The sequence below is a fragment of the Delphinus delphis genome, chromosome 1, assembly GCF_949987515.2.
Source record: "Delphinus delphis chromosome 1, mDelDel1.2, whole genome shotgun sequence".
In the NCBI taxonomy this organism is placed as follows: Eukaryota; Metazoa; Chordata; class Mammalia; order Artiodactyla; family Delphinidae; genus Delphinus; species Delphinus delphis.
This window is the reverse complement of record NC_082683.1, coordinates 7,167,843-7,193,419: the sequence shown is the minus strand read 5'-3', so window position 1 is coordinate 7,193,419 and position 25,577 is coordinate 7,167,843. Positions and strand designations below refer to the sequence as shown.

Genomic DNA, 25,577 nt, shown 5'->3' with positions numbered 1-25,577 from the left:
AATTGAAAGGTTCAGGTTCAGAAATAATTTGTTTTAAAAAGTTGCTGATCTTATCCAAAAGGGTACCTGATATATAACTTAAAATAGAAGAAACTAAATCTCCATTTACCTGAATCCAAACTTCAACATTTTAATACCTGACCATTTTAGGAAATCAAAGTTTTAAGACTGATCTGCCTATAGTAACCATTTTTAAAGTAAGCCTTCTCCATCTTAATATTGTTAATCATTCCAGACCAACCAAAAAAGCAGTATTGACCTGACACGCAGTGAGTCCTCTGGAATACCTCATCCCCTCCACAGCCTAAGTAGATTGATTAGATAATAGGACCCTAGACAGTGGTTTAAAAATCTCCCTCCACAGATGAACAACAAGGACCTACTGTACAGCACAGGGAACTATATTCAATATCTTATAATAAACCATAATGGAAAAGAAACTGAAAAAGAATATATATGTGTGTGTGTATATACATAAGAAACTAATCACTCTGCTGTACACCTGAAACTAACAAAACTTTGTAAATCAACTATACTAGAATTATAAAAAAACCCAAAAAACTGAATGTTACCAGGAAGGAGGAAAAAAAACAAAACAAAAAACAACAGCAACATTAGCTCCTTAAAACAGCAAATTAAAGACTTCATTAAAAAAAAAAATCTCCCTCCAGGTCTGTTTTATTTACCAAGGTTCCTCCATGTTAATTTTGCAAAAGTTACAAAACTGGGGCACAGCCTTTCGCGTATGGCTAACTCCCTATCGGCCTTGGCAGTGAAGCCTGGCCTCCTCTGAACCCCACGCACTCCTCTCAGGCTCCGTATTCTGTAAAACACCATTCTTGTTGTGAAGCAGCTCTGCTAATGTCATTTCCCATTTGGGGTCCAGAAATTATTATCCGTAACTACTCAGATGGATTACTAGTACTTTTATTTGGAGTAACAGGGACAAGACTGATATGTACAACTTGGAGGGTAGAAAGTTTTCATAAAATGCCAATTTAATTCTCTAAAACACCCTTCTATTTAAATAGAGATAAAATTTACATCGAAAAAGACACAGTCTTCTCTCAGCAATCTACATGTCCATGTTTTTGCCAAGTATTTCCTGGGGAAAAAATCCTTTTGTGAATTTTCCATGGTAGGTGGAATGATTCCCTCAAAAAAGAACAGAAGCTACCTAATCTATCACTGATCCTGCTGCAAGAATCCCGCTACAAGCCCTGAGCCCTCATCATAGAATCCAACTCTTAAGGACAGAAGTGCCAACTGTACTCAGGGTAGGCTAGACACCGTCGGGAGCCACAGAAAAAGCAGCTCGAACTTTAGAAAATAATGTAATAAAAAGGCATGAAAACACATTAATATTCCTTTAAAAGATACATCACACTAACCAGTAGCATGCATGAGAACATGTCAATTTTGAGGGAGAATAAAAAGCTTCAGGGTAAAAGGAAACGGAAGCAAGTTACAAACCGCTCTCAAACAGTCATGTTTTATCACTTCTAACATAAAGCTTTAGGAAAATGATTTTAGATGCAAAAGAAGCAGAGACCTAATTTCTAATTCCTGGAGAAAGCTGTTTGGTACAACACATGCTTTAGGAAAGTGAGCAACTCATCTCCACTCACTACGGTAACATACCTGCAGAGCCAGCTGAGAAAATGTGCACAGTATTGCTATTAGGCACGAAAATGCCATTGAACTGCTCTTTGGCTTTGGAGTAGCATGCAAAGTACACAGCCCTGTTAGAACAAAGAGAGAATGCTATCAAGACATTGGTTCGACGCTATATAATATGTATGTCCTTCCACAACCCCTGAAAAATTTAGCAATATGGGAAAGAAGTTAACATGTAACCGAAAGCTTGACCTTATCTGTGCTAAAAACCAAAACCTGTTGCAGGCATCTTCAGGAAGCTCCTGATTGGCCCTCCAGAAAGTACTCAGTGATGACGGGAGTGCCCAAAACAACCGAGGAAAATGAGGTTTTGGTAATATACATACAAAGTCCGTTTACAGTCTCCATCCTGGATGAATGCCAATCCTTTCAAGCACCAACATATACCACAACTGTTAAAATTTATAATACATTTCTAAAACATACCACACTTGTCCTGCCTTACACCAAAATGAGTATGTCAGATGTACTGTGAACTTTATTCCTGATGACTCAGGATCACATAGGAACATGTACGGTGGCACACGTGTTTTCATCAAGTGCACCCTCCACTGACGTGCTCCCAGCCCCAAAAAGGGACCGCTGGGGGTGGCGGGTGCCCCACCTTGGCTCTCCGGTCTTCTCTGCCTCTGTCTGCTTCCCCGCTTCTGTCTCCTCTCCTGTTGGGGCTGGAGGGCAGAGCCTGGCTGTGATTTTCCCTGCTTCTTCACCAGCAATGTCAGGGAAAATGCTTTTTTTCAGCTGGCCCATGGATCAATTACAGAATGTATTTTTCAACTTAGGATCCTGACTACATATCATGAATGTGTTATAAAACAGTCTTTCGTTTTTTTCTAGGTCCCAACTGTTCTAAATGGGTGTGGTGGCCAGGACTCTATATCAGATTGACAGGTGTTACCAAATTAGCACTGTCCACAAGCAGATCTGACTCCATTAAAAAAATTTACTACATATATGCAGTATGTTTGCCTTCTCTTAACAATGCATACCTCATATAACCTCACAAACTAGTATTTTCTATATTTTCAATAGATTATACACATAAGCTACAGAATTCCAAAGGAACAAAAGGATTTAATAAGAATCTGCATTTTTTTATTGGCGTATAACTGCTTTACAATGTTGTGTTAGTTTCTGCTGTACAATGAAGTAAATCAGCTCTATGTAGACCTAGATCCCCTCCCTCTTGGACCTCTGCACTTTTACAACATCCTCAGGAGATCTGCGTATAAACTGGAGCACTGACATGCAAGTATTCTAGAAGCTTTTAGTCTTAACTTTGTATAAAACAAAATTCTCATTTTTGTTATAAAGATGAATTTTGCTTAAAGGCTATTCAAGTACTATGTGGATTCACATAAGTGACCCTTGTCACTGTGCTCCCCCTCCCAGGAGGTAATTTCTAGAAGCAGTTTCTTACCTACTTTTCACAGATAAGCTGCTATGCGCACACACACACACACACACACACGCAGAGACATTCACTTTCATATCCACACACGCCTATCCTCTGTATCAGCACTGTCGAAAAGAACTTTCTGCGGAGATGGAAATGTTCTATACCTATGTTCTCCAATGCAGGAGCCACTAGCTACATATGAATGCTAAGTAACTTGAAATGTGGCTGGTGAGACCAAGGAACTGAATTTTTAATTTTAATTGATTTAAGTAGCCCCACATGACCAGGGGCTACTGCATTGGGACAATGCAGCTTGATATATTCAAGTAAGCTTTAAAGAGAATTAAACCTTGTAACACAAATAAGAATGTTTTAAATAAAGTAAGCTTGGAAGCCGTTAAAATTGCTTTAGATCAGTGCTTCCAAGTGCATATGAATCACCTGTGGGTTTTGGCGGAATGCAAATTCTGATGCAGGTCTGGGGTGTGGTCTGAGATCGAGTAGTTTTAACAAGCTCCTAGGTGATGCCAATGCTGCTGACCACACGCCATCCTTAGAGTAGCAAACACTCAGAGAAGACACCACGTGACGGGAGCAGAATAATTCTCCACTTAAGAATAAAATAACCAAGAATCTCTTTCTCACGCACACACTGAAAGACATGCCAACAGTTATCACTACTTCTATATGTCAGATGCACTTTGGCAAATCCCCCACAGAAAAAGAAACTAGACATCTAGCGGTATTGGCCCTCCAGTAAGAAAGGACTCAGGGTATTAGATACTGTATGCAGTGAGCTAGCTGAAAGATTAATGCTTACCTTGATGGTGCAACTCCAACCAAATTTGGACCCAAGCCTCTAAAAAGTGACTTTGGTCCTTCCTTCTCCAAGATCGACCTGAATAACGAGAAAAGATGTATCTTTAAAAACCTTAGGCAAGGCCTGTGCAAAATGATAAGGGTTCAGCCTTCACATTAGCTCCCTGAATAAAGAACAGAATGTTTACAAAACCCCAGGGTCTTATCTGATTATATTACAATACAAAATCAGAAGACTGATGAATACTGCTTTCATTACTACAGTGAAAAAACATGCTTCAAAATCTCCCTTGTTCAGGCAGGAGCAAGGTGTTCAGGGTTTGCACTACCCACCGACATCCCAGGAAGGCAGAGAGCAGCAAAGGGTCTGATACAGGAAATGATGTCCTTGTTATGACAAGATTCACTGAGAAACAGGTTGAGAAATTTCTTCGGATGGTATTTCTTTTGGATTTATTCCTTATTTCTAACCTATCTTCTAGATCTTTACCCATTACAGGAGAGCCCTAAACAGGGAAATGAGGAACAGAAGAATCCAGTAACTTTCATGGGACGATGACTGCTCTTTAAAGCTAACGCTTAGTATCTCAGGTTCAAAGAGAATACTGTGCCTGCTTTTTCTTTAAAAACTTTTTTACTGTGGTACATAAATTTTTTACCATTTTCCATTTTTAAGTGTATAGTTCAGTGGCAATAAGTACATTCACACTGTTGCACAACCATCACCAGCATCCATCTCCAGAACTTTTTCATCTTCTCAAACAGATTCCAGAGATGGCCTCATCCACCAGAGGGCAGACAGCAGAAGCAAGAACTACAATTCTGCAGCCTGTGGAACAAAAACCACATTCAGAGAAAGACAGACAAGATGAAAAGGCAGAGGGCTATGTACCAGATGAAGGAACAAGATAAAACCCCAGATAAACAACTAAACGAAGTGGAGATAGGCAACCTTCCAGAAAAAGAATTCAGAATAATGATAGTGAAGATGACCCAGGACCTCGGAAAAAGAATGGAGGCAAAGATCGAGAAGATGCAAGAAATGTTTAACAGAGACCTAAAAGAATTAAAGAACAAACAAACAGAGATGAACAATACAATAACTGAAATGAAAAATACACCAGAAGGAATCAATAGCAGAATAACTGAGGCAGAAGAACGGATAAGTGACCTGGAAGACAGAATGGTGGAACTAACTGCTGCAGAACAGAATAAAGAAAAAAGAATGAAAAGAAATAAAGACAGCCTAAGAGACCTCTGGGACAACATTAAACACACCAACATTCACATTATAGGGGTCCCAGAAGGAGAAGAGAGAAAGGACCGGAGAAAATATTTGAAGAGGTTATAGAGGAAAACTTCCCTAACATGGGCAAGGAAATAGCCACCCAAGTCCAGGAAGCGCAGAGAGTCCTATACAGGAGAAACCCAAGGAGAAACACGCTGAGACACATAGTAATCAAACTGGCAAAAATTAAAGAAAAATTATTGAAAGCAGCAAGGGAAAAACGCCAAATAACATACAAGGGAACTCCCGTAAGGTTAACAGCTGATTTCTCAGCAGAAACTCTACAAGCCAGATGGGAGTGGCATGACATATTTACAGTGATGAAAGGGAAGAACCTACCTACAACCAAGATTACTCTACCTGGCAAGGATCTCATTCAGATTTGATGGAGAAATCAAAAGCTTTACAGACAAGTAAAAGCTAAAAGAATTCAGCACCACCAAACCAGCTCTACAACAAATGCTACAGGAACTTCTCTAAGTGGGAAACACAAGAGAAGAAAAGGTCCTACAAAAACAAACCCAAAACAGTTAAGAAAATGGTAATAGGAACATACATATCGATAATTACCTTAAACGTGAATGGATTAAATGCTCCAACCAAAAGACACAGGCTTGCTGAACGGATACAAAAACAAGACCCATATATATACTGTCTACAAGAGACCCACTTCAGACCTAGGGACACATACAGACTGAAGGTGAGGGGATGGAAAAAGATATTCCAAGCAAATGGAAATCAAAAGAAAGCTGGAGTAGCAATACTCATATCAGATAAAATAGTCTTTAAAATAAAGAATGTTACGAGAGACAAGGATCCCTACATAATGATTAAGGGGTCAATCCAAGAAGAAGATATAACAATTATAAATATATATGCACCCAACACAGGAGCACCTCAATACATAAGGCAACTGTTAACAGCTATAAAAGAGGAAATCAACAGTAACACAATAATAGTGGGGGACTTTAACACCTCAGTTACATCAACGGTCAGATCAGCCAAACAGAAAATAAATAAGGAAACACAAGCTTTCAATGACACAACAGACCAGATAGATTTAATTGATATTTATAGGACATTCCATCCCAAAACAGCAGATTACACTTTCTTCTCAAGTGCGCACAGAACATTCTCCAGGATAGATCACATCTTGGGTCACAAATCAAGCCTCAGTAAATTTAAGAAAATTGAAATCACATCAAGCATCTTTTCTGACTACAGTGCTATGAGATTAGAAATCAATTACAGGGAAAAAATGTAAAAAACACAAACACATGGAGGCTAAACAATATGTTACTAAATAACCAAGAGATCACTGAAGAAATCAAAGAGGAAATCAAAAAATACCTAGAGACAAATGACAATGAAAACACGACAATCCAAAACCTATGGGATGCAGCAAAAGCAGTTCTAAGAGGGAAGTTTATAGCAATGCAATCCTACCTCAAGAAACAACAAACATCTCAAATAAACAATCTAACCTTACACCTAAAGGAAGTAGAGAAAGAACAAACAAAACCCAAAGTTAATAAATGGAAAGAAATCATAAAGATCCCAGTAGAAATAAATGAAATAAAAACAAAGAAAACAATAGCAAAGATCAATAAAACTAAAAGCTGGTTCTGAGAAGATAAACAAAATTGATAAACCATTAGCCAGACTCATCAAGAAAAAGAGGGAGAGGACTCAAATCAATAAAATTAGAAATGAAAAAGGAGAAGTTACAACATACACCACAGAAATACAAAGCATCCTATGAGACTACTACAAGCAACTCTATGCCAATAAAATGGACAACCTGGAAGAAATGGACAAATTCTTAGAAAGGTATAATCGTTCAAGACTGAACCAGGAAGAAATATAAAGTATGAACAGACCAATCACAAGTAATGAAATTGAAACTGTGATTAAAAATCTTCCAACAAACAAAAGTCCAGGACCAGATGGCTTCACAGGTAAATTCTATCAAACGTTTAGAGAAGAGTTAACACCCATCCTTCTCAAACTCTTCCAAAAAATTGCAGAGGAAGGAACACTCCCAAACTCATTCTATGAGGCCACCATCACCCTGATACCAAAACCAGACAAAGATACTACAAAAAAAGAAAATTACAGACCAAAATCACTCATGAATATAGATGCAAAAATCCTCAACAAAATACGAGCAAACAGAATCCAACAACACATTAAAAGGATCATACACCATGATCAAGTGGGATTTATCCCAGGGATGCAAGGATTCTTCAATATATGCAAATCAATCAATGTGAGACACCGTATTAACAAAAGAAGAAGAAAAACCATATGATCATCTCAATAGATGCAGAAAAAGCTTCTGACAAAATTCAACACCCGTTTATGATAAAAACTCTCCAGAAAGTGGGCATAGAGGGAACCTACCTCAACATAATAAAGGCCATATTTGACAAGCCCACAGCAAACATCATTCTCAATGGTGAAAAGCTGAAAGCATTTCCTCTAAGATCAGGAACAAGACAAGGATGTCCACTCTCACCACTATTATCCAACATAGTTTTGGAAGTCCTAGCCACGGCAATCAGAGAAGAAAAAGGAATACAAATTAGAAAAGAAGAAGTAAAACTGTCACTGTTTGCAGATGACATGACACTATACATAGAGAATCCTAAAGATGCCACCCGAAAACTACTAGAGCTAATCAATGAACTTGGTAAAGTTGCAGGATACAAAATTAATGCACAGAAATCTCTTGCATTCCTATACACTAATGATGAAAAATCTGAAAGAGAAATTAAGGAAACACTCCCATTTACCACTGCAACAAAAAGAATAAAATACCTAGGAATAAACCTACCTAGGGAGACAAAAGACCTGTATGCAGAAAACTATAAGACACTGATGAAAGAAATTAAAGATGATACCAACAGATGGAGAGATATACCATGTTCTTGGATTGGAAGAATCAATATTGTGAAAATGACTATACTACCCAAAGCAGTCTACAGATTCAATGCAATCCCTGTCAAATTACCAATGGCATTTTTTACAGAACTAGAACAAAAAATCTGAAAATTTGTATGGAGACACGAAAGACCCCGAATAGCCAAAGCGGTCTTGAGGGAAAAAAACGGAGCTGGAGGAATCAGACTCCCTGACCTCAGACTATACTACAAAGCTACAGTAATCAAGACAATATGGTACTGGCACAAAAACAGAAATATAGATCAATGGAACAGGATAGAAAGCCCAGAGATAAACCCATGCACCTGTGGTCAACTAATCTATCAAAGAAGGCAAGGATATACAATGGAGAAAAGACAGTCTCTTCAATAAGTGGTGCTGGGAAAACTGGACAGCCACATGTAAAAGAATGAAACTAGAACACTCCCTAACACCATACACAAAAATAAACTCAAAATGGATTAGAGACCTAAACGTAAGACTGGACACTATAAAACTCTTAGAAGAAAACAGGAAGAACACTCTTTGACATAAATCACAGCAAGATCTTTTTTGATCCACCTCCCAGAGTAATGGAAATAAAAACAAAAATAAACAAATGGGTCCTAATGAAATATAAGTTTTTGCATAGCAAAGGAAACTACAAACAAGATGAAAGGACAATCCTCAGAATGGGAGAAAATATTTGCAAATTACAGACAAAGGATTAATCTCCAAAATATATAAACAGCTCATGCAGCTCAATATTAAAAAAACAAACAACCCAATCAAAAAATGGGCAGAAGACCTAAATAGACATTTCTCCAAAGAAGACGTACAGATGGCCAAGAAGCACATGAAAAGCTGCTCAACACCACTAATTATTAGAGAAATGCAAATCAAAACTACAATGAGGTACCACCTCATACCAGTTAGAATGGGCATCATCAGAAAATCTACAAACAAATGCTGGAGAGGGTGTGGAGAAAAGGGAACCCTCTTTCACTGTTGGTGGGAATGTAAATTGATACAGCCACTATGGAGAACAGTATGGAGGTTCCTTAAAAAACTAAAAATAAAATTATCATATGACCCAGCAATCCCATTACTGGGCATATACCCAGAGAAAACCATAATTGAAAAAGACACATGCACCCCAATGTTCACTGCAGCACTATTTACAATAGCCAGGACATGGAAGCAACCTAAGTGTCCATCGACAGATGAATGGATAAAGATGTGGCACATACATACAATGGACTATTACTCAGCCATAAAAAGGAATGAAATTGGGTCATCTGTAGAGACATGGATGGATCTAGAGACTGTCATACAGAGTGAAGTAAGTCAGAAAGAGAAAAACCAATATCGTATATTAACGCATATATGTGGAACTTAGAAAAATGGTACAGATGAACTGGTTTGCAGGGCAGAAATTGAGACACAGATGTAGAGAACAAACGTATAGACACCAAGGGAGGAAAGTGGCGGGGGTGTGATGAATTGGGAGATTGGGATTGAGATGTACACACTAATATGTATAAAATGGATAACTAATAAGAACCTGCTGTATTAAAAAAATAAATAAAATAAAATTCAAACAGATTCCATACCCAGTAAACACTAACTCTCCATTCCCCCACCCCAGCCCTGGCAACCACCCTTCTATTTTCTGTCTCTATGAATTTGACTGCTCTAGGGATCTCACACAAGTAGAATCCTACAGTATCTGTCCTTTTCTGACTGGCTTCTTTCACTCAGCACAGTGTCATTAAGGTTCATCTATGTTATAGCATGTGTCAGAATTTCCTTCTTTTTAAGGCTAAATTATAAGTCCATTATATGGATGCCCCACATGTTGTTCACCCTTGGGCTGCTTCTGCCTTTTGGCTACTATGAACGTGAGTGTCCAAGTATCTGTTCAGGTCCTGGGGCAACTAAGCCCATGCGCCACAACTACTGAGCTGGCGCGCCTCAACTAGAGAGCCTGCATGACACAAACTACAGAGCCCACATGCTCTGGAACCTGCGCGCCACAACTAGACAAGAGAAAACCCTCAAGCCACAACTAGAGAGAAGCCTGCACGCTACAACAAACATCCGGCATGCCACAATTAAGACCCGACACAGCCAAAAAATAAATAAATAAATAATAAATAAATCTTAAAAAAAAAGTAGGTTAAGTGAAAGGAGCTGGACACAAAAGGCCATATGCTGTATGCTTTCATTTAGATGAAATATCCATGAGACAAACTATATAGACAGAAGGAAGATTAGCAGTTGGTTGTCTAGGGCTGGAGTCCTAGGGATGGGGAGTGACTGCAAACAGGTTAGGGGATTCTTATAGTGGGGATGAAAACGTTCTAGAATTGTTGTGATGGGTGCACAAAACTCTGAACATACTACAACAGGAGAACTGTGTGCTCTAAGTGGGCACATTGTATGGCATGTAGATTACATCTTAATAAAGCAGTTAAACAAACAAAAAAAAACCAGAAAGCCTCACTGAAAAAGTTCTTGAAAACAGAAGACATATTTGTAGGAACAGAGTTTTAAAACAAAATTTAACCCTTGTGCTAAATCAATCGCTTAACAATAGATAAATGATAAAACTGGAATATAGACTGTAGTTAAAAAGCAGTACATCAATATTAAATTTCCTGAATTTGAAAACTGTACTGTGGTTTTAAGAGAATATCCTTTTTGTAGGAAATAAATGCTAAAGAATTAAGGGTAAAGGGACATAATGCAATGTAACCTATTTTCAAATGGTTCAGAAAAAAAAACCTGTATGTATATAGACCAAAAACAAATAAGCAAATGTGGCAAAATGTTAAAGACAAGTGACCTGAGGTAGAGTATATAAGCAAGTTATTTGTACTGTTCCTGTAACTTTTCTGTAAGTTAGAAGTAATTAAAAAAAAAAAAAGTTCTTAAAAAAAAGCTATAGGTCATAGGTTATAAAAATACTGAACTCATGTTTGTAGCCCACAAAGCCACGAAACAAGGGTTGGGGTAAAGACAATTCGTGGGTTTCTGTAAACCTAACACTCCAAATGAAGGACACGGAGTTTCAGTGCATTTTCACACTGGCCAAAACCAAGCCATTTGGTCCTTAATACAGGCATCAGAGTTTAGTGTTTTCAACTTTAAATACTTTACTGTTACTCTTTCTCAAAACAGGATTGGGCTTTTAAAAAGCCAGGCTCTCTCAACCAAAACTTCTCTCAAATAACACCCTGAAGTGACCTACACCTTATAGTATAGCATGTAAAAGATTTCAAATGGTCAATACATTCAACATTTTTTAAAGTTCAGGCTCCATCTTTGGTCCCCACGAATGTTCACCGTGCAGCCGGCCCAGGGGTCACCTACATACAATTAAGGGAATCTCTGGCTCCAGGGAGCTGGGAGCCGCTCATCTATAATGCAGTAGGGAACGCATGTCCTCAAGTGACTCAGACCTTTTAAGAACCGCAGAAAGGCTGTCTCCATAGTTACGCATATTAACAGTGGGCAAAAAGTCAAATCTGTTACATAATTCAAACTGCTAACCTAGCTGGATGTTTACAAAACTTTTCTGGAACAATCAAGTGCCTACTATAAATGGTACTCCTCAGCTTGTTAGGACTCAGACTAATTTTCCCACAGTCATAGAAACTTTCATTTAGGAAAGAAATGCAGAAAGAAATTAGAGTCCCGTTTGGAGCGTTTCATTCTCTTCACTATTTTAGATCATACTATGCATACCACAGACCAATCCAGGACAAAGCTCTCATCTGAACCCATCAGTGTTTAAAAGAGAAACGACCTCACTAACATATTACTTTTCAAAGAGGTACTTCAAAAAACAAAAATAAAGTAACCTGAAGTAGTTTAAAGAACAGGAGTTCTGATTAGGAAAAAAAAAGACTAAGTCCTAAGACATTTTAAGGCAGATGCCTGAATAAAAGGATTATTAATTACCCCTTGGTAAATTTAATATTGAGAGCCTAATTGTTTTAACATCTTGTCTTTTTTCTTTTTAAGTAACTATATTCAAAACATAAAGGTAATTGACGCTCCATTGGAGAATATTTTTTCTCTGATAGGTTAACCTAACATGAGACACAAGCAAACACTGATTTGTACTTTGAAAAATAAACTTCCTGTACACAAATTCTGTTGTCTGCTAAGTCTTTAAATGCAGTACTTCTTGGGCTTCCCTGGTGGCATAGTGGTTAAGAATCCGCCTGCCAATGCAGGGGACACGGATTTGAGCCCTGGTCCGGGAAGATCCCACATGCCGCAGAGCAATTAAGCTCGTGCGCCACAACTACTGAACCTGCACTCTAGAGCCCGCGTGCCACAACTACTGAAGCCCATGTGCCTAGAGCCCGTGCTCCGCAACAAGGGAAGCCCACACACCACAACGAAGAGTAGCCCCCGCTCGCCGCAACGGGAGAAAGCCTGCATGCAGCAACCAAGGCCCAACGCAGCCAAAAATAAAAATAAATTAAATAAATAAATAAAAAGAAGTAAAAAAAAAAAAAAAAAGATAAATGCAGTACTTCTTGGAAGAGTAAGACTAATAATAAGCAGCTTAGTTTTAAATGAATAATCATCTGATAAACCCAATGGCTTCTAAAACTGTTAACAGACAACCTTGATGGGCTTTGTGGCATAGAGAAAAGGCCTGGATCTCTGTCCTGGTTTACTATTTCCTGGATAAGGAGCTGGCTCTGCCCTAGCCTAGGGGTGACAAGTGGAAGAATCAGAAAGCAGTCCAATGAGCCAGATGAGCCAGGAGGGTGGTGGTAAAGTGAAAAGCAGTCACCTTCCATTAAAGCATCCTAAAAGATACGCTTCTTATGCTGGTACACTGTCTGATGTAAGTACTGGGTAACAGACTGCTTTCAGAACTGATTAACAGGAAATGACATACATCTGCCCCGAAGAGCAAATGTGCTTTCTTCAGATGAGAATTATGTAGTATGAGAGTCCCCTTTTTGCCTTGGCTACCAAGAAACTCAGTTATAATTCTTATGTTTCAAAAGTACAGAAAGTATGTATTATGATAGCAGCTAATATTTATTATTTACACAGTGGGGGGAGGACTGTGTGTTAAGCTCTTTATATTCAGTATCTTACTGATGTGCCATGTTCTGTTTGTCCTGAATTCTTGCTGTGTGACAGGCGGCATTCTCAGTGCTCGGGGGTACCTCGGGGGTCAAAACAAACTGAAGTCCCCGCCTCTGAGGTACTTCCGTTCTGGTGGGGGCAGGGAGAGAAAAGAAACAATATAAATAAGTAAACTACACTGTGTGTTGGATAGAGGTCGGTGCTGTGGATAGAAATAAAGCAGGAAGGAGGCACAGGGCGTGATGGAAGGGCTCAGTTTTCAACAGCATGGTCACTGCAAGGCCTTCCCGCAAAGGTGACAACTGAGGGCCAGCCATGCAGATAATGTCCAGTAGAAAGGCCCTGATGTGGAATGTTCCAGAGTTCCCAGTCTTTTAAAGGGACAGGAGGAGGCTGATGTAGCCGAAAGGGTTCGGGAGGGGAAATACGAGGAGGTGAAGTCAGGGAAGTAACGGGAGGGGTGGGTGACAGGGGTGCTGAGACCGGCAGGCCCCGGAGGTAGCTTTGGCTTTTACTGGCGGGTGGGGCATGGGCCTTGGAGGCATCTGGGCAGAAGTTTCTCCGCTGCTCCTGAGGATGGAGCAGGGGGCAAGGTCTCTCACCAGATCACTTAGGAAAATGGGTTGTCTTGCGTGCGGTGTGGGCACTGTTCATGTGTTTTAAAAGATGGAGAGGTTCTTCTTCCCCTTTGGTTTACATTTTAGTAAACAATTGTCCTAATTGGGGAAAAACATACATGGAGAGAGATTTATTGGAGATAGAGAGACAGAGGTACTGGGGGCGCAGAACACGCATCCTAAAACACTTGAACTAGAGAAGCAGTCCCATTTACCTTACGGGCTTGGCCCCGGTGACACCCTCAACTTCCGGGCAAGAGTTTCCCAGTTACAGTAAGTAGATGAATACACTAGTCATGCGTTGTTGGCAAGCATGTAAGAGGAAGTTCACCTTGGATGTTAGCAGAATTGGCAAATTACTTGTTTCACTAGGTCCAAAGCATCTTAAGTTCCTCAGAAGAAAGGCGTCATTTGAGACACTGCTAGTGACTACACTTATAAAAGGGCGAACTGAGATGGGGTGTCTTCAGAGCCATGTTTTTGGAGGAAACGGGCTTGTCTCTCTCCTTACTGAGAGCAAAAGCGTGCCTCCCGTCTCTGTGCTTCCGCCTTCCCTGCGCCTGCCCCTAACTTTCTGCCTTTTGTGCCTCCCCAACGTTTCTCAGCGTTCAATTAAAAAAAAAAAAAAAAAGATTCTCCTCGAGTCTTGGGTAGCAGCCGCCTCCTTCCCGAGTTGGGTTTCTGACTCTCCCACTTGGGACCTTGCCCTCGGCAGCTGGCCCTGCTGCCCAGTCTTGCCCGAGCTTGGACGCACCCTCGTACGTGTGTTTGGCATGGGTGCCTGAGTGACTCAGAAGTCGGCTTTACAAACAAAACGTACCTAAAAATAAATTAAGTGCTTTCCAATCCATTCTGCCTTATCTAAAATGTGACAGAACTCTGCCCAAAGTGCGAAGCGTTGTGGTTATTACGACAGAGCACTTCCATTGTACTGCATCTTTTTCTAACACTTCCCAATTAAACATGCACACTCATACACAGCTGTGTCTCTCTTGAACCCATGCTCTCCCAATGATCAGTGCTAGAGTTCTGAATATCAGTGTAGTCAAATTCAATTACCATTTACTGAACATTCTTTTAAAGCACAAGGCCCCAAGCTAAAACGCAGACATTGCCAAGCGCTCTTCTGAATTACTGATTTTGCCTTACACATAGAGACTGATGAGCCAAATTTCACCTAAGAATATTTAGCTACTTTGTAAACAAATGAGATATTTTAATGCAGTAAAAATAATAAATTAGGCAGATAGCCTAGGTATGAAACAAAAATTTTAAAGACCATTTTACTAAATATATACTTCAACTTTTCTATAAATGTAAAATTATTTCCAAATAAAAAGTAAAAAATTGCAACATTTTATTTCCATATTACTTCCTCTTAAAATATTCACAACCCTCCTCTTGTGTAATTTAAAAAATTTTAATTTCACCACCACCTCAGAGCCTCTCGCTAGCCCTCAGAAGATTTGGGGCAAGAGCAACACTTTGATGCAACAGTTTAAACATGGATGTTGGGTTTGCTTTGTTAGGTTTACTTTAACTGTCCTTGGACGTTGATCACGTGCACACAGGGAGCCCTCAGGCCAAGAGAGCAAGGTCAAAGTTCAAAGGTATTGGTACAGAAACCTAATTCTTAAATTTGGACAAAGCCTGTACAAACAGAACATTCCATCCGATGGGCCTGATAAACATTCTGCATTGACAGTGGGGGCGGGGGGCTGGGGGTAGGAGTTGGAACCGCCACTGAACTTACTTCAGAACCTGTAAGAGTCCAGGCGTCACTGACGTCGGTCTCACCATCCCAGCTCCGCTGATGGTCCCCAGATGAACCTGAGGATAATAGACTGTCCGAAGAGCTAATCTTGAAGACTGCAACCTCGTCTTAATGACTTCTAGTGGACAAGTGAAAATAGCACCAACCGTGCCTCCACACCTGTAAGAGAAGAAATCACAACAGGATCAGGAAAGCTATACTGTTCTGTACACAGATGAAATGGGAAACTGAACTTTTCTCTGTTAAAAAAAAAAAAAAGGTACCTATGTTCATCTCATGATTAGAGCATACCAAGAGTTTAAAAAAAAATTAGTCGAAATCCCAGCAGCTTAAAAAGATAACCACTGTTAGTTAACACGTTAGTACATCCTTTAGGGCTTTTCATTAGTGGTTTTTCAATCTCACATTTTTTTCTTCTTATCTAGATATCGTGAATGTCTTTCCACATCAATAGACACCTACGCCACCATTTGTAATGGTTGCATACTATTCCTCTCTATCAGTGTAAAATATTTTAACCTATTTCCTACTGTTAGACGTTCATGTCATTTCCAATTTCACTCTCATGTTGCAATGAATATTCTAGAGAATGCATCTTTTCACAGTGAAACAAAATAGTTATTCAGGTAATGCTACTATTTTGAAAATCAGTGTTTATTACAACCCAGATTTTCATTAAAATCTGATTAATCTGGACTCCGTTGAAAATCAAACTAAAGCTTACTTTTTAATCATTAAGTCCTTGTGTTTCCCTCAGTCAGAACTAATCAATTCATCCTCTGAGATTTCATTAGATGCACTGTCTCTGTGGGTCAGCGTTCCCCAAACTACCCTTTACAATTTGTTCATATTGAAATATTACCTGAACTTAAAATTTAAATATTTTTCACCTATTTATCCTAGAATACCTACTTTCATCTTTTCTTAAACAATAATATCCACGAAACTGCACGTCTGATGGGCTGGTTCTAGGTAACAATGTCCTGTACCATCTAAAGCCACCCCCATACCACCAGCGACACAGGTTCTACTCTTTGGAAAACACTGAAGATCAGGACCTGTGTTGTATTCATCTTTGTATCTCTGGCATTAAAATGCACAGGTTCGGGACTCCTCTGGTGGTTAAGATTCCGCACTCCCGATGCAGGGGCCCTGGGTTCGATCCCTGGCCAGGGAACTAGATCCCACATGCATGCCACAACTAAGAGTTTGCGTGCCACAACTAAGAAGCCCGCGTGCCGCAACTAAAGAGCCCACCTGCCACAACTAACATCCAAGTGCAACCAAATAAATAAATAAATATTTAAAAAAAAGAGCCATGTGCTTGAAAAACAGTATAACATTTTAAACAATGGAAAACTTACAAGCTCCAGAGTAAGATAAAGAAATATCTGAAGTCAATAACCTGACTTCATGTCGCTGAAAAAAAATAAAAAAATAAACAGAGCTTTGGGTAAATTCTTTCATCAGAAAGTCAAAAAGTTCCAATACAACACGGGTCAACCACCTTTGGTTTGTCCCCAGGTCAGCAGTGCTCCTTACCTCGGCCAACTGTCATCCACACCAACGCCACCGATCAGAGGATGGCCTGCTAACAAAGCGAACGCCCAGCGACAGCGAGCCGGGCACCGCCGGGGGCGGTGGGCCACACTCACTCCACAGCCACGGTTCTACACGTTACACACCGTGCCCAGGGCAGGGGTGGGGTGGCGAAAAGGTCCTGGCCTCCTTCAGGGCAAGCTGAGGCTCTCCAGGTGCCTCTCCCACAAGAGGGATGAGGCAGCCTCGCAGCATCGCGGCAACAACTAAGAACTGGGAAAGCACTGCCAGCGGTAAACTCAGTAGCTAAGCCCTTCCTCATCTACCCGGAAAAAAAATCTTGGATGAAAAATACCCAAAGGACTTTTGTTTTTTTTCTTGGCTGCACAGCTGGGCATGCAGGTTGGCATGCGGGATCTTAGTTCCCTGACCAGGGATCGAACCCATGCCCCCTGCAGTGGGAGTGCGGAGTCTATAAACCACCGGACTGCCAGGGAAGTTCCCCCAAAGGATATTTTAAATCATTAAGCTGTGTTGGATACAAATTCACGAAAATACTCTTAATTAGAAGACAAGTTCTGACATTAAACTAAATAGTCCAAAGAAGATTCTTCCTGAAATTTAAGACATTTCACAGCAGAATTTTAAACGTTAATCTTTCAGTTCAACTGCTTTTTCTTTCTTCACGAACCACATGTACTGGACATTCATCAGTCTGAGGAGATAACATCATATGAATCAAAACACTGCCTTCTCTAGATTGGCTTTCCAAATTTTCTAGAGATATTTAGTCAAGTTGAGTCCAAAGCACTTCAGAGTACAACAAATTATATTCTTTGTAGGAAAAAAACGTCCTGACAATTCTCAATTCTTCAATGCAAAGACCTTCAATATTAGCCCGGCCCCTCACCCGGTCAACTAGCTGGGATGAAGCCCCATCCACCCTGACTCTGCAGAAGGCATTAACGGAGCTTTTCAGGAATCTCCATTCAGAGACGGTGTAGACCTCCGCTCTGTTGGCCAGTCCTCCCTGGCACTGCTTTTCAGCTGTGCTCCACCGAATCCTGCCTCTCCTACCCTTGCAGCTGTTCAAATTCAGTCTCGTGAACACACTGAGGGGACTTGGTCTGCTCTTCCGTCTTTTTTTTTCTTCCCTTCCTTTTAGGGCTCTCTGGGCACGAGGACTGGGAGAGAAGCAGTCTTACGTAAATGGTCCAGGTCTAGCTGTGGGTCCACCTGGCCATGTGTTACGTACACTGGTGGCCTCAGAGAACGTTATGAGTAGTGTAAATGGTGTGCAGGCCTCCCTGGGGTGGCGCTCAATCCCCCCAAGAGCCCCGGCACTGAGAACCCCTGTATTCGGCCCACCAGCAGTCCAGCCCCCAACCTCCTTTTGGCCTAACTTGGCCTGGGAACCTTGCAGGCAGCACTAGGTGTCCTTCCTTCCTCTGGTCCCCATGCTTCTTGACACCAAGCCAATGGAAACCACTAGTGTCCTTCCACACCCACCATGAAGCAACAAGACTGGCACTGGGTAGGAAGTCAGCCCTACGTCCTTCCCAAGCACACCACACTGCCCCTTCTCACGCTGCTGGCATGGGCCGATAATGCAGCAGCCTCCCACCTTCAGGAAGCCTCTGGACACAGAGCAAGGTGCCCACCTCTCAGCCTCACAACCTCCCTCAATCTATAGCCCAGTAGGAGCTGGTGACAGGGAAGGGGACAGTGACGGGAAAAGCCTCTCTCAACACTCCAAATGCCACGATGCTGACAACCATAAGCTTTCTGCTCTGCATATACAGCCTGGGGTGCAGCGGTCAATGGCAGTCAGGCAAATTCTGCCACCTCCTGCTAAGTCGTAGAGTAGGTTCAGCTGAGGGTCCTGGTAGCCAATGCTCAGAAGGCAGGAAAAGTCACATTCGACATTGAGTTTCATGGTGACGCGGTCCTGGCATCACACAGTCAGGAAACTGACTAAATCTGATTGGATACCCATATCCTGGACCACTAAAATATGCTAAGTACTCTCCTGAATCACCATCCTGCCACGTTGCTGCTTGTTCAGCAGTTAAATTACACATGTCTCAAAGCAGCCACAAGAGGTAGTTGTTCTCTGAAACCTATTTGCCTAATTTTCTAAAAAAAAAAACCCATTACCTGTATTTTTCTGCACCTTTTTCATCTTTAACGACTTGTTCCTTCCCCTTCCCCTCATTCTCTACCTTCTCTCATTCTTCCTGCCCAGAACTGAAGTCTTGTGTTTATTACATAAAGGTGTATTTAACTGTCTACCTTTACCCACATAGAGCTTGCTTGTTTCTTCCACCTGTGCATTAGACTCCTCCCCTCCACTTTACAGCAGAGCAGAACTGGACTATTACTACTACAGTATGTACACTACATTAATCTACAATCTTTATGTGATCAGAGACAAAATTTTTAAATTATGTACACAAATTTTTACCTTTTAACTCTGAGTTTCAAGCACCAAGGAGGATTTTAAAACCTAGATGTTTTCAACAAGAAGCTGTTTTCTATACACTCACTCATTTTAGACACTAAAGCCAAGACCAAGATGCTCTTTATTATAATTGCTACCCAACTGATAGTAAACTGGTTTCCAGACTCACAGTTTATACATTAACTACAATATGGATTCTACTAACTAATAATACGGCCAGACACCCTGTGATCCCAATCTTTGGAGCTTTTGGTAATTTCCTCCGTTTCATCTGCGACCTCTATTGTCACTACTTGAAAAAAAAGAGTGCCTCTTTATACACAATTGTCTGGAATGTTTTATTTGAATACCTAGCATAGGGCTCAGAAGATTTTGATTATGCAAATTCTGTATTCACTCAGTAAAAGCAAAACGCGTATTTTTTGATGCAGGTAACTATCCTTTAGATGCCATTTTCTATATTCTACCTCATTTAGAAAAAAAAATCTGAAACAGCACCCGAATAAAAAGACTCTGTAGGCTTCCCTGGTGGCGCAGTGGTTTAGAATCCGCCTGCCAATGCACGGGACATGGGTTCGAGCCCTGGTCCGGGAAGATCTCACATGCCATGGAGCAACTAAGCCCATGGGCCACAACTACTGAGCCTGTGCTCCAGAGCCTGCAAGCCACAACTACTGAGCCCACAAGCCACAACTACTGAGCCCGTGCCACAACTACTGAGCTTGCATGCCATAACCACCGAGCCTGCGCGCCTAGAGCCCGTGCTCCGCAACAAGAGAAGCCACCGCGATGAGAAGCCCGCACACTGCAACGAAGCGTAGCCCCCACTCTCTGCAACTAGAGAAAGCCCTTGTGCAGCAACGAAGAGCCAACACAGTCAAAACTAACTAAATAAAATAAAAAAATTTATTTAAAAAAACCTCTACAGTACCTGCTGAATCTGAAGAGAATCATTATCTTTCACAAACACACAAATCCAAAATAATATTACCTTATGCCAATTCAGTTTCAGCAAATCTTACTACAGAACCATGTTCATAATTCACAAATAAAGTACTGCTTTTCTTTATTTGGGACAATTTAACAGGCCACATCAATTAGTTACTCATTAAACAAGTATCTCTAACATGTGGGGTGGGCAGTGTACTTAGGATGGACCAGTGAAGAAAACAGACACGGGTGCTACCCTCATGAAGCTTAAATTCTAGCAGGAATCTTTCATCCAAACACAATAAATTTTTTTAAAATGTCACATATATGAAATCAAAGTTAATTTATAGCCTTAATACATTTATATAAGCCTTATATAAGATAAATGGGCACACTATATCAAAACTTCTTTCATCACTGCAAATAAATCTTGCATCTTCTCTACATCGTTCCTTAGCAGATATATTAACATGTGTCTAACACTTCAAAACTAACCATTAGCTGATACAGATTAAATCGGCAGGGACAAGGACAGTATAGGAGTACACCAGGTGACAGCTGTCCGTAATGGGGGAAATACTGAATTATGAACATTATCTTAGGTTACATATTTTAAAAACCTTAAAGACATACCGTATCCCCATTAAAATACATTTTAAAGGCTATGTAAGTACATTTAATGACAAAACCATGCCATAAAAATAAGACTTAATGCAATATCATCGAGGCCATCAACCTCTAATCTAAGGGCAGCTTAGCACAGCTATTTCAGGTGCTGAGTACTCTCCTGAATCGCCACCTGCCACGTTGGGTTGCTTGTTCAGCAGGCGAAGGACGTCACTAACACTACACGCACAACCAGAATTCCCAAGTCATTTGATAGGGAAAGTTTAAGAAGAGATTTTTCTCAACAGACATAAGGCCTTAGACACAGAAGGGCCACTTCGGAGGATTTCAGTGTTTCTCTTAATGGTCTGGTTTAAACAGTAGAAAAGGAATGATAGGTTTACAAAAAAATTTGTTTAGGTTTTTTGTTTTGACAACAATACTACCCAGATTTTGGGATAGGAGGAGAGAAAGCAGAAAACAGCAGAATTCCTAAAAATACTAAAAATCGACATCAAATGAATGAGCTTCCCTCACACAGAAGCAAACCACCCTAAGAGATGGCTTATGAAGATGCTGGTAGCTAGCAAAAGCCTTAAAAATGTGTTTTGACTCAGCAATTGTACTTCTAATGGTTTGTCCTAAGGAAGTAATCAGACAACTACACAGGTACACATAAGGATGTCCAGTTTATAAAGGCAAAAAATTAGCAATGAAAGATCAGAAAGAAATTATGTAATCAGAATAAATTAGGTAGCCCTGTCATAAATCACTATAAGAGCCTCCCTGAATTCCTGTCACTGGGCTTGGAAACTGTTTACCTTCTTCACTGCAACCACAGAACAGTAACGATTGATTAGGAGTACACTCAGAGAATTCACTACCATGCTGCCATCGAAACCCAACATATTTCTAAGGAGGAAGCAATGTATAAAGAATGGGAGCCTATTTTATTTTATTTTTTTTGCGGTATGCGGGCCTCTCACTGCTGTGGCCTCTCCCGTCGCGGAGCACAGGCTCCGGACGCGCAGGCTCAGTGGCCATGGCTCACGGGCCCAGCCGCTCCGCAGCATGTAGGATCTTCCCGGACCGGGGCACGAACCCGCGTCCCCTGCATCGGCAGGCGGACTCTCAAACACTGCGCCACCAGGGAAGCCCGGGAGCCTATTTTAAAATTAACTATGAAATTACATTTGGTGCACATACACACACACAGACCTGATTCTTAAGTGCTTATTTCTAGGTGTTGGTTTGTGGGTGTTTCTCCTCCAGTTCTCTTCTTTCTTAAAAGGCAACACTATATTAAAAAGATAACTATTACAGGTTAACTTAGGAGTATTTTTGCCTTGCAAAGAACACACAAAACTGCTTAAAAATTTTTTAAGAAATTTAAAAGACAGTGAGTTATTTGGGGTGTAGTTTTTACTTTCCAGGATCTAAAATTAATTTTCAACTATTCATAAGCCTGTTATACCTGATAAAAAAATTTACTCAGTATCATTAATTAGTTATAGCATTAAACTTGTTTGATGTTAGTTTCCAATGGCTATTCAATAATCAGGAGAAATGTCACAGAGCCCCCCTTAAAAAGCAGGGGCTCTGACTCCTTTTCAAAGAAAGTACTCAGTTCTTTGGAAAGAGGCCAGCTTAACAGTGGAATCTAGTTACTTGGAGCAAAGCAACACAGCCCTCTACCACACAGGGGGGGACCATCGCACCACTGATTTTCACTGCATGACACACCCATTTGATACTTAGCTCCTTTAATGATCTTCCCTAAAAGAAATGGAAGTAGTATATTTTAGGCTAGTGGGAATGAGTCGAAATCCAATTAGTTACTCTGAAAGCATCCTTTTCGAAGATTTATTTTCTTTCTTGAACATCTGCAAGGAATCCCAAACTGCTAATGAAGGAAAGGAAACCTATTAAATACAATAGCCCCAGGCACCCCTCTAATAAACTCCAAGTTTTAATCAGTCCAGAGCTGTGCTGGCTCCTGCAGTTTTCCTCCATCACAAGGTAAGAGGCTGGTGCTCGGGAGGGGAATCAGCACCCAGAGGGCACTGTGAAGGGCGCGTAGGGAGATTCATGTCGACAGGGGAATCAATTACCAAGCAAGCCTCACAGAGGCTGCTCCAGAGCAAGTAACTCTCCCAGTTCGGAATACAAGAATTTTTTTAAAGACCACCTCACTTAAAAACTGCAAATCAAAATCACTGAGTATAAAATCATTAAAAAGAAAATGATTAGCTATCCTTCTTAGCTTGAGAAATGACTTAAATAACATGGTCAACTTGTTTAAAATTCCCCACAATGACAAATTAATGTACTGTCTTAATTTAGGAATCCCTCCCCAAACCTTGTGTTACTCTCAAAGTAAATATCAAGGGGGAGATGAAGCAAAAGGAGGGGGATTGATAGGGAAGAGCTGAAGGAGAAATCGTTCCTGTGTATGAAGAACCACCAATTTTCTGACCGGAGAAACAACGTAACTGGGTAATCCACTACGATAAAAAGCACAGAGCGCTCAGGAACACTTTCATCATGGTCATTTTTGCAAATAAATTCTCAACCATTACTTGTTTGTAATAAGGAACATATCTGGGTAGTAACTAAAACACTAAGCTGCAACTAAAATACACAAATCAAGATAATAATCCAGGATAAATTCTACTTTATGCAGAATGTCCTACACTTAAAAATGGCTGTGCCAGGCCTGTGAGGTCCTCAAATAAGACTCCAAACATCTAGAAGACTCCAAAAGGACCCAAAGGTTGTATTAAAAGAAAGCAAATTACTAATACAAAACATTTTTACTTTTATTTTCTGAAAGAAACAAAAACAACAGCTCCCTTCCTAACCCCCTACCACCCCACCTCCCTAAAAATACGTTGCCTCCACTGAAAAAATTCAAGGTGCCATGACGATTAAGCTAATGATACTTTCAAAACAGGGCACATCTTAGATTTAATGTTGTTTCTGACGTTGGACGCTTCAACCAGCAGGTGAGAAGCATTTCAGCACACCTTCCCGACTCCACTTAGTCCCGAGGTCCCCCATCAGCTCTCCCACAGGTTGTTGACCGCTGCATCACGGTTCACCAGCACTTTCCAGGCCCCTGCTGATGCCCAATACCGGCAGCGCTCTCGACCATCTGAACTCGCCCCTGCACTACCCTGAGGGACTCCCGGGCCAAACTAAGCATCCCCAAGACCGCCCAGAGCCTTCGGGAAAAGGCCCAGGAGGAGAATCTAGGCAGAGGGTCGTTAAGTGCAGCGTGGCCTGGCAGGACCGCCCCCGAGTGACACTCGTCAGACCAGCCACTAACTGTTTAAAAGGAGAAAAAGCTGGAGGTGCCGTGGGGATGGGGATGGGGGTGGGCGTGGGCGCGGCGCACGCGGCGTAAAATCACCCTCTGGGGATGCGGCCAGGAGGTGGGACAGGCCCTGCTCCCCCCGGGGCTCCCCACCACCCCCACGCCGGGACTTCCTCTTTCGGCAGGCGGAGCTTCAGCCCCGGGAGGGCCGGTAACCGGCCCCGGCGCACCGAGGGCGCGGCGCGGGGGCGCGGAGTCGGGCCGGGACACTCACCCGCCGGCGAAGAGGTGTAGCAACGTGTTCTCCTTCTGCTGACTGCCCGTCGCCATGGCCGCGCCGGCTCCGCGGCCCGCAGCCGCCGGGTGCCGCGGGCTCGAGGCGGCTTGACGGATGCACGAGGTGGCCTCTCCGCTCTCCCGGTTGTCCTCAGGCAGCCGCCGGCACCGCCTCCATGCGCGCGCGCCCCCACGACTGGTTCCCTCGGCCCGCGCCCTCTGCCGCGTGGCCACAGGCGCCTCACCTGCCTCTGCGGCGCGAGCCCGGCAGTCAGCGGGAGCCCAACGGCCAGCGGGAGCCCGGCGCGCCACTGTCACGTGCGGGGGCCGGGCCGTGACGTCACTCGGCGGCGCGGGCCCGGGGCGGTGCGCGGCGGGGGTGTGGACCCGGATCCCGCACGCCCATTGGCTTGCGGGCGGACATGGGCGGGGAGACTGCCTGAGCCAATGCGCGTGAAGCGAGAACCGGCCAAGGCTGCCTGGTCCCTGGTGAGGGAGTTACAGAAACGGGGTCTTCGTTGAGCCTTGTGAGACCCTGCGCCTGGCCTTTTTTCCTTTTTTTAGTCAAGTTTACTTTATGATACAATGTGTAAAAAAGTATATAAATTACATATGACATCTCACAGCTCTGTATTCATCGCCCAGTTTAGGGGAAAAACAAGATCCAAATAGCCTTAACCCCCAGTGTACCCGTGGTATCATTTTGTGTATCTTTGATTTTTCTAGAAATAGCATTATATGCTGCGATACGGTTTTTGGCCTCTTTTCTGATCATCTCCAGCCCAGATTTCTGAGCTTCTCTATCCGAGCTGCTTCTCTGCTTGTATGTCCT

At 41.8% G+C, this 25,577-nt stretch overlaps 1 protein-coding gene across 1 annotated transcript in view; it reads right to left on the bottom strand.

Moving 5' to 3' along the window:
- SLC25A33 (solute carrier family 25 member 33) overlaps positions 1 to 25,044 on the bottom strand; it is a 30,309-nt gene extending 5,265 nt beyond the window's left edge. Inside the window, exons 1-4 of the mRNA XM_060013682.1 lie at positions 24,744 to 25,044; positions 15,597 to 15,776; positions 3,897 to 3,974; positions 1,642 to 1,742 (exon numbers count right to left, since the gene is read on the bottom strand). Coding sequence (XP_059869665.1) covers positions 1,642 to 1,742; positions 3,897 to 3,974; positions 15,597 to 15,776; positions 24,744 to 24,799 — 415 coding nt within the window. The 5' untranslated portion in view covers positions 24,800 to 25,044. The remainder of the gene's footprint in view (positions 1 to 1,641; positions 1,743 to 3,896; positions 3,975 to 15,596; positions 15,777 to 24,743) is intronic.
- Positions 25,045 to 25,577: the final 533 nt, after the last annotated feature.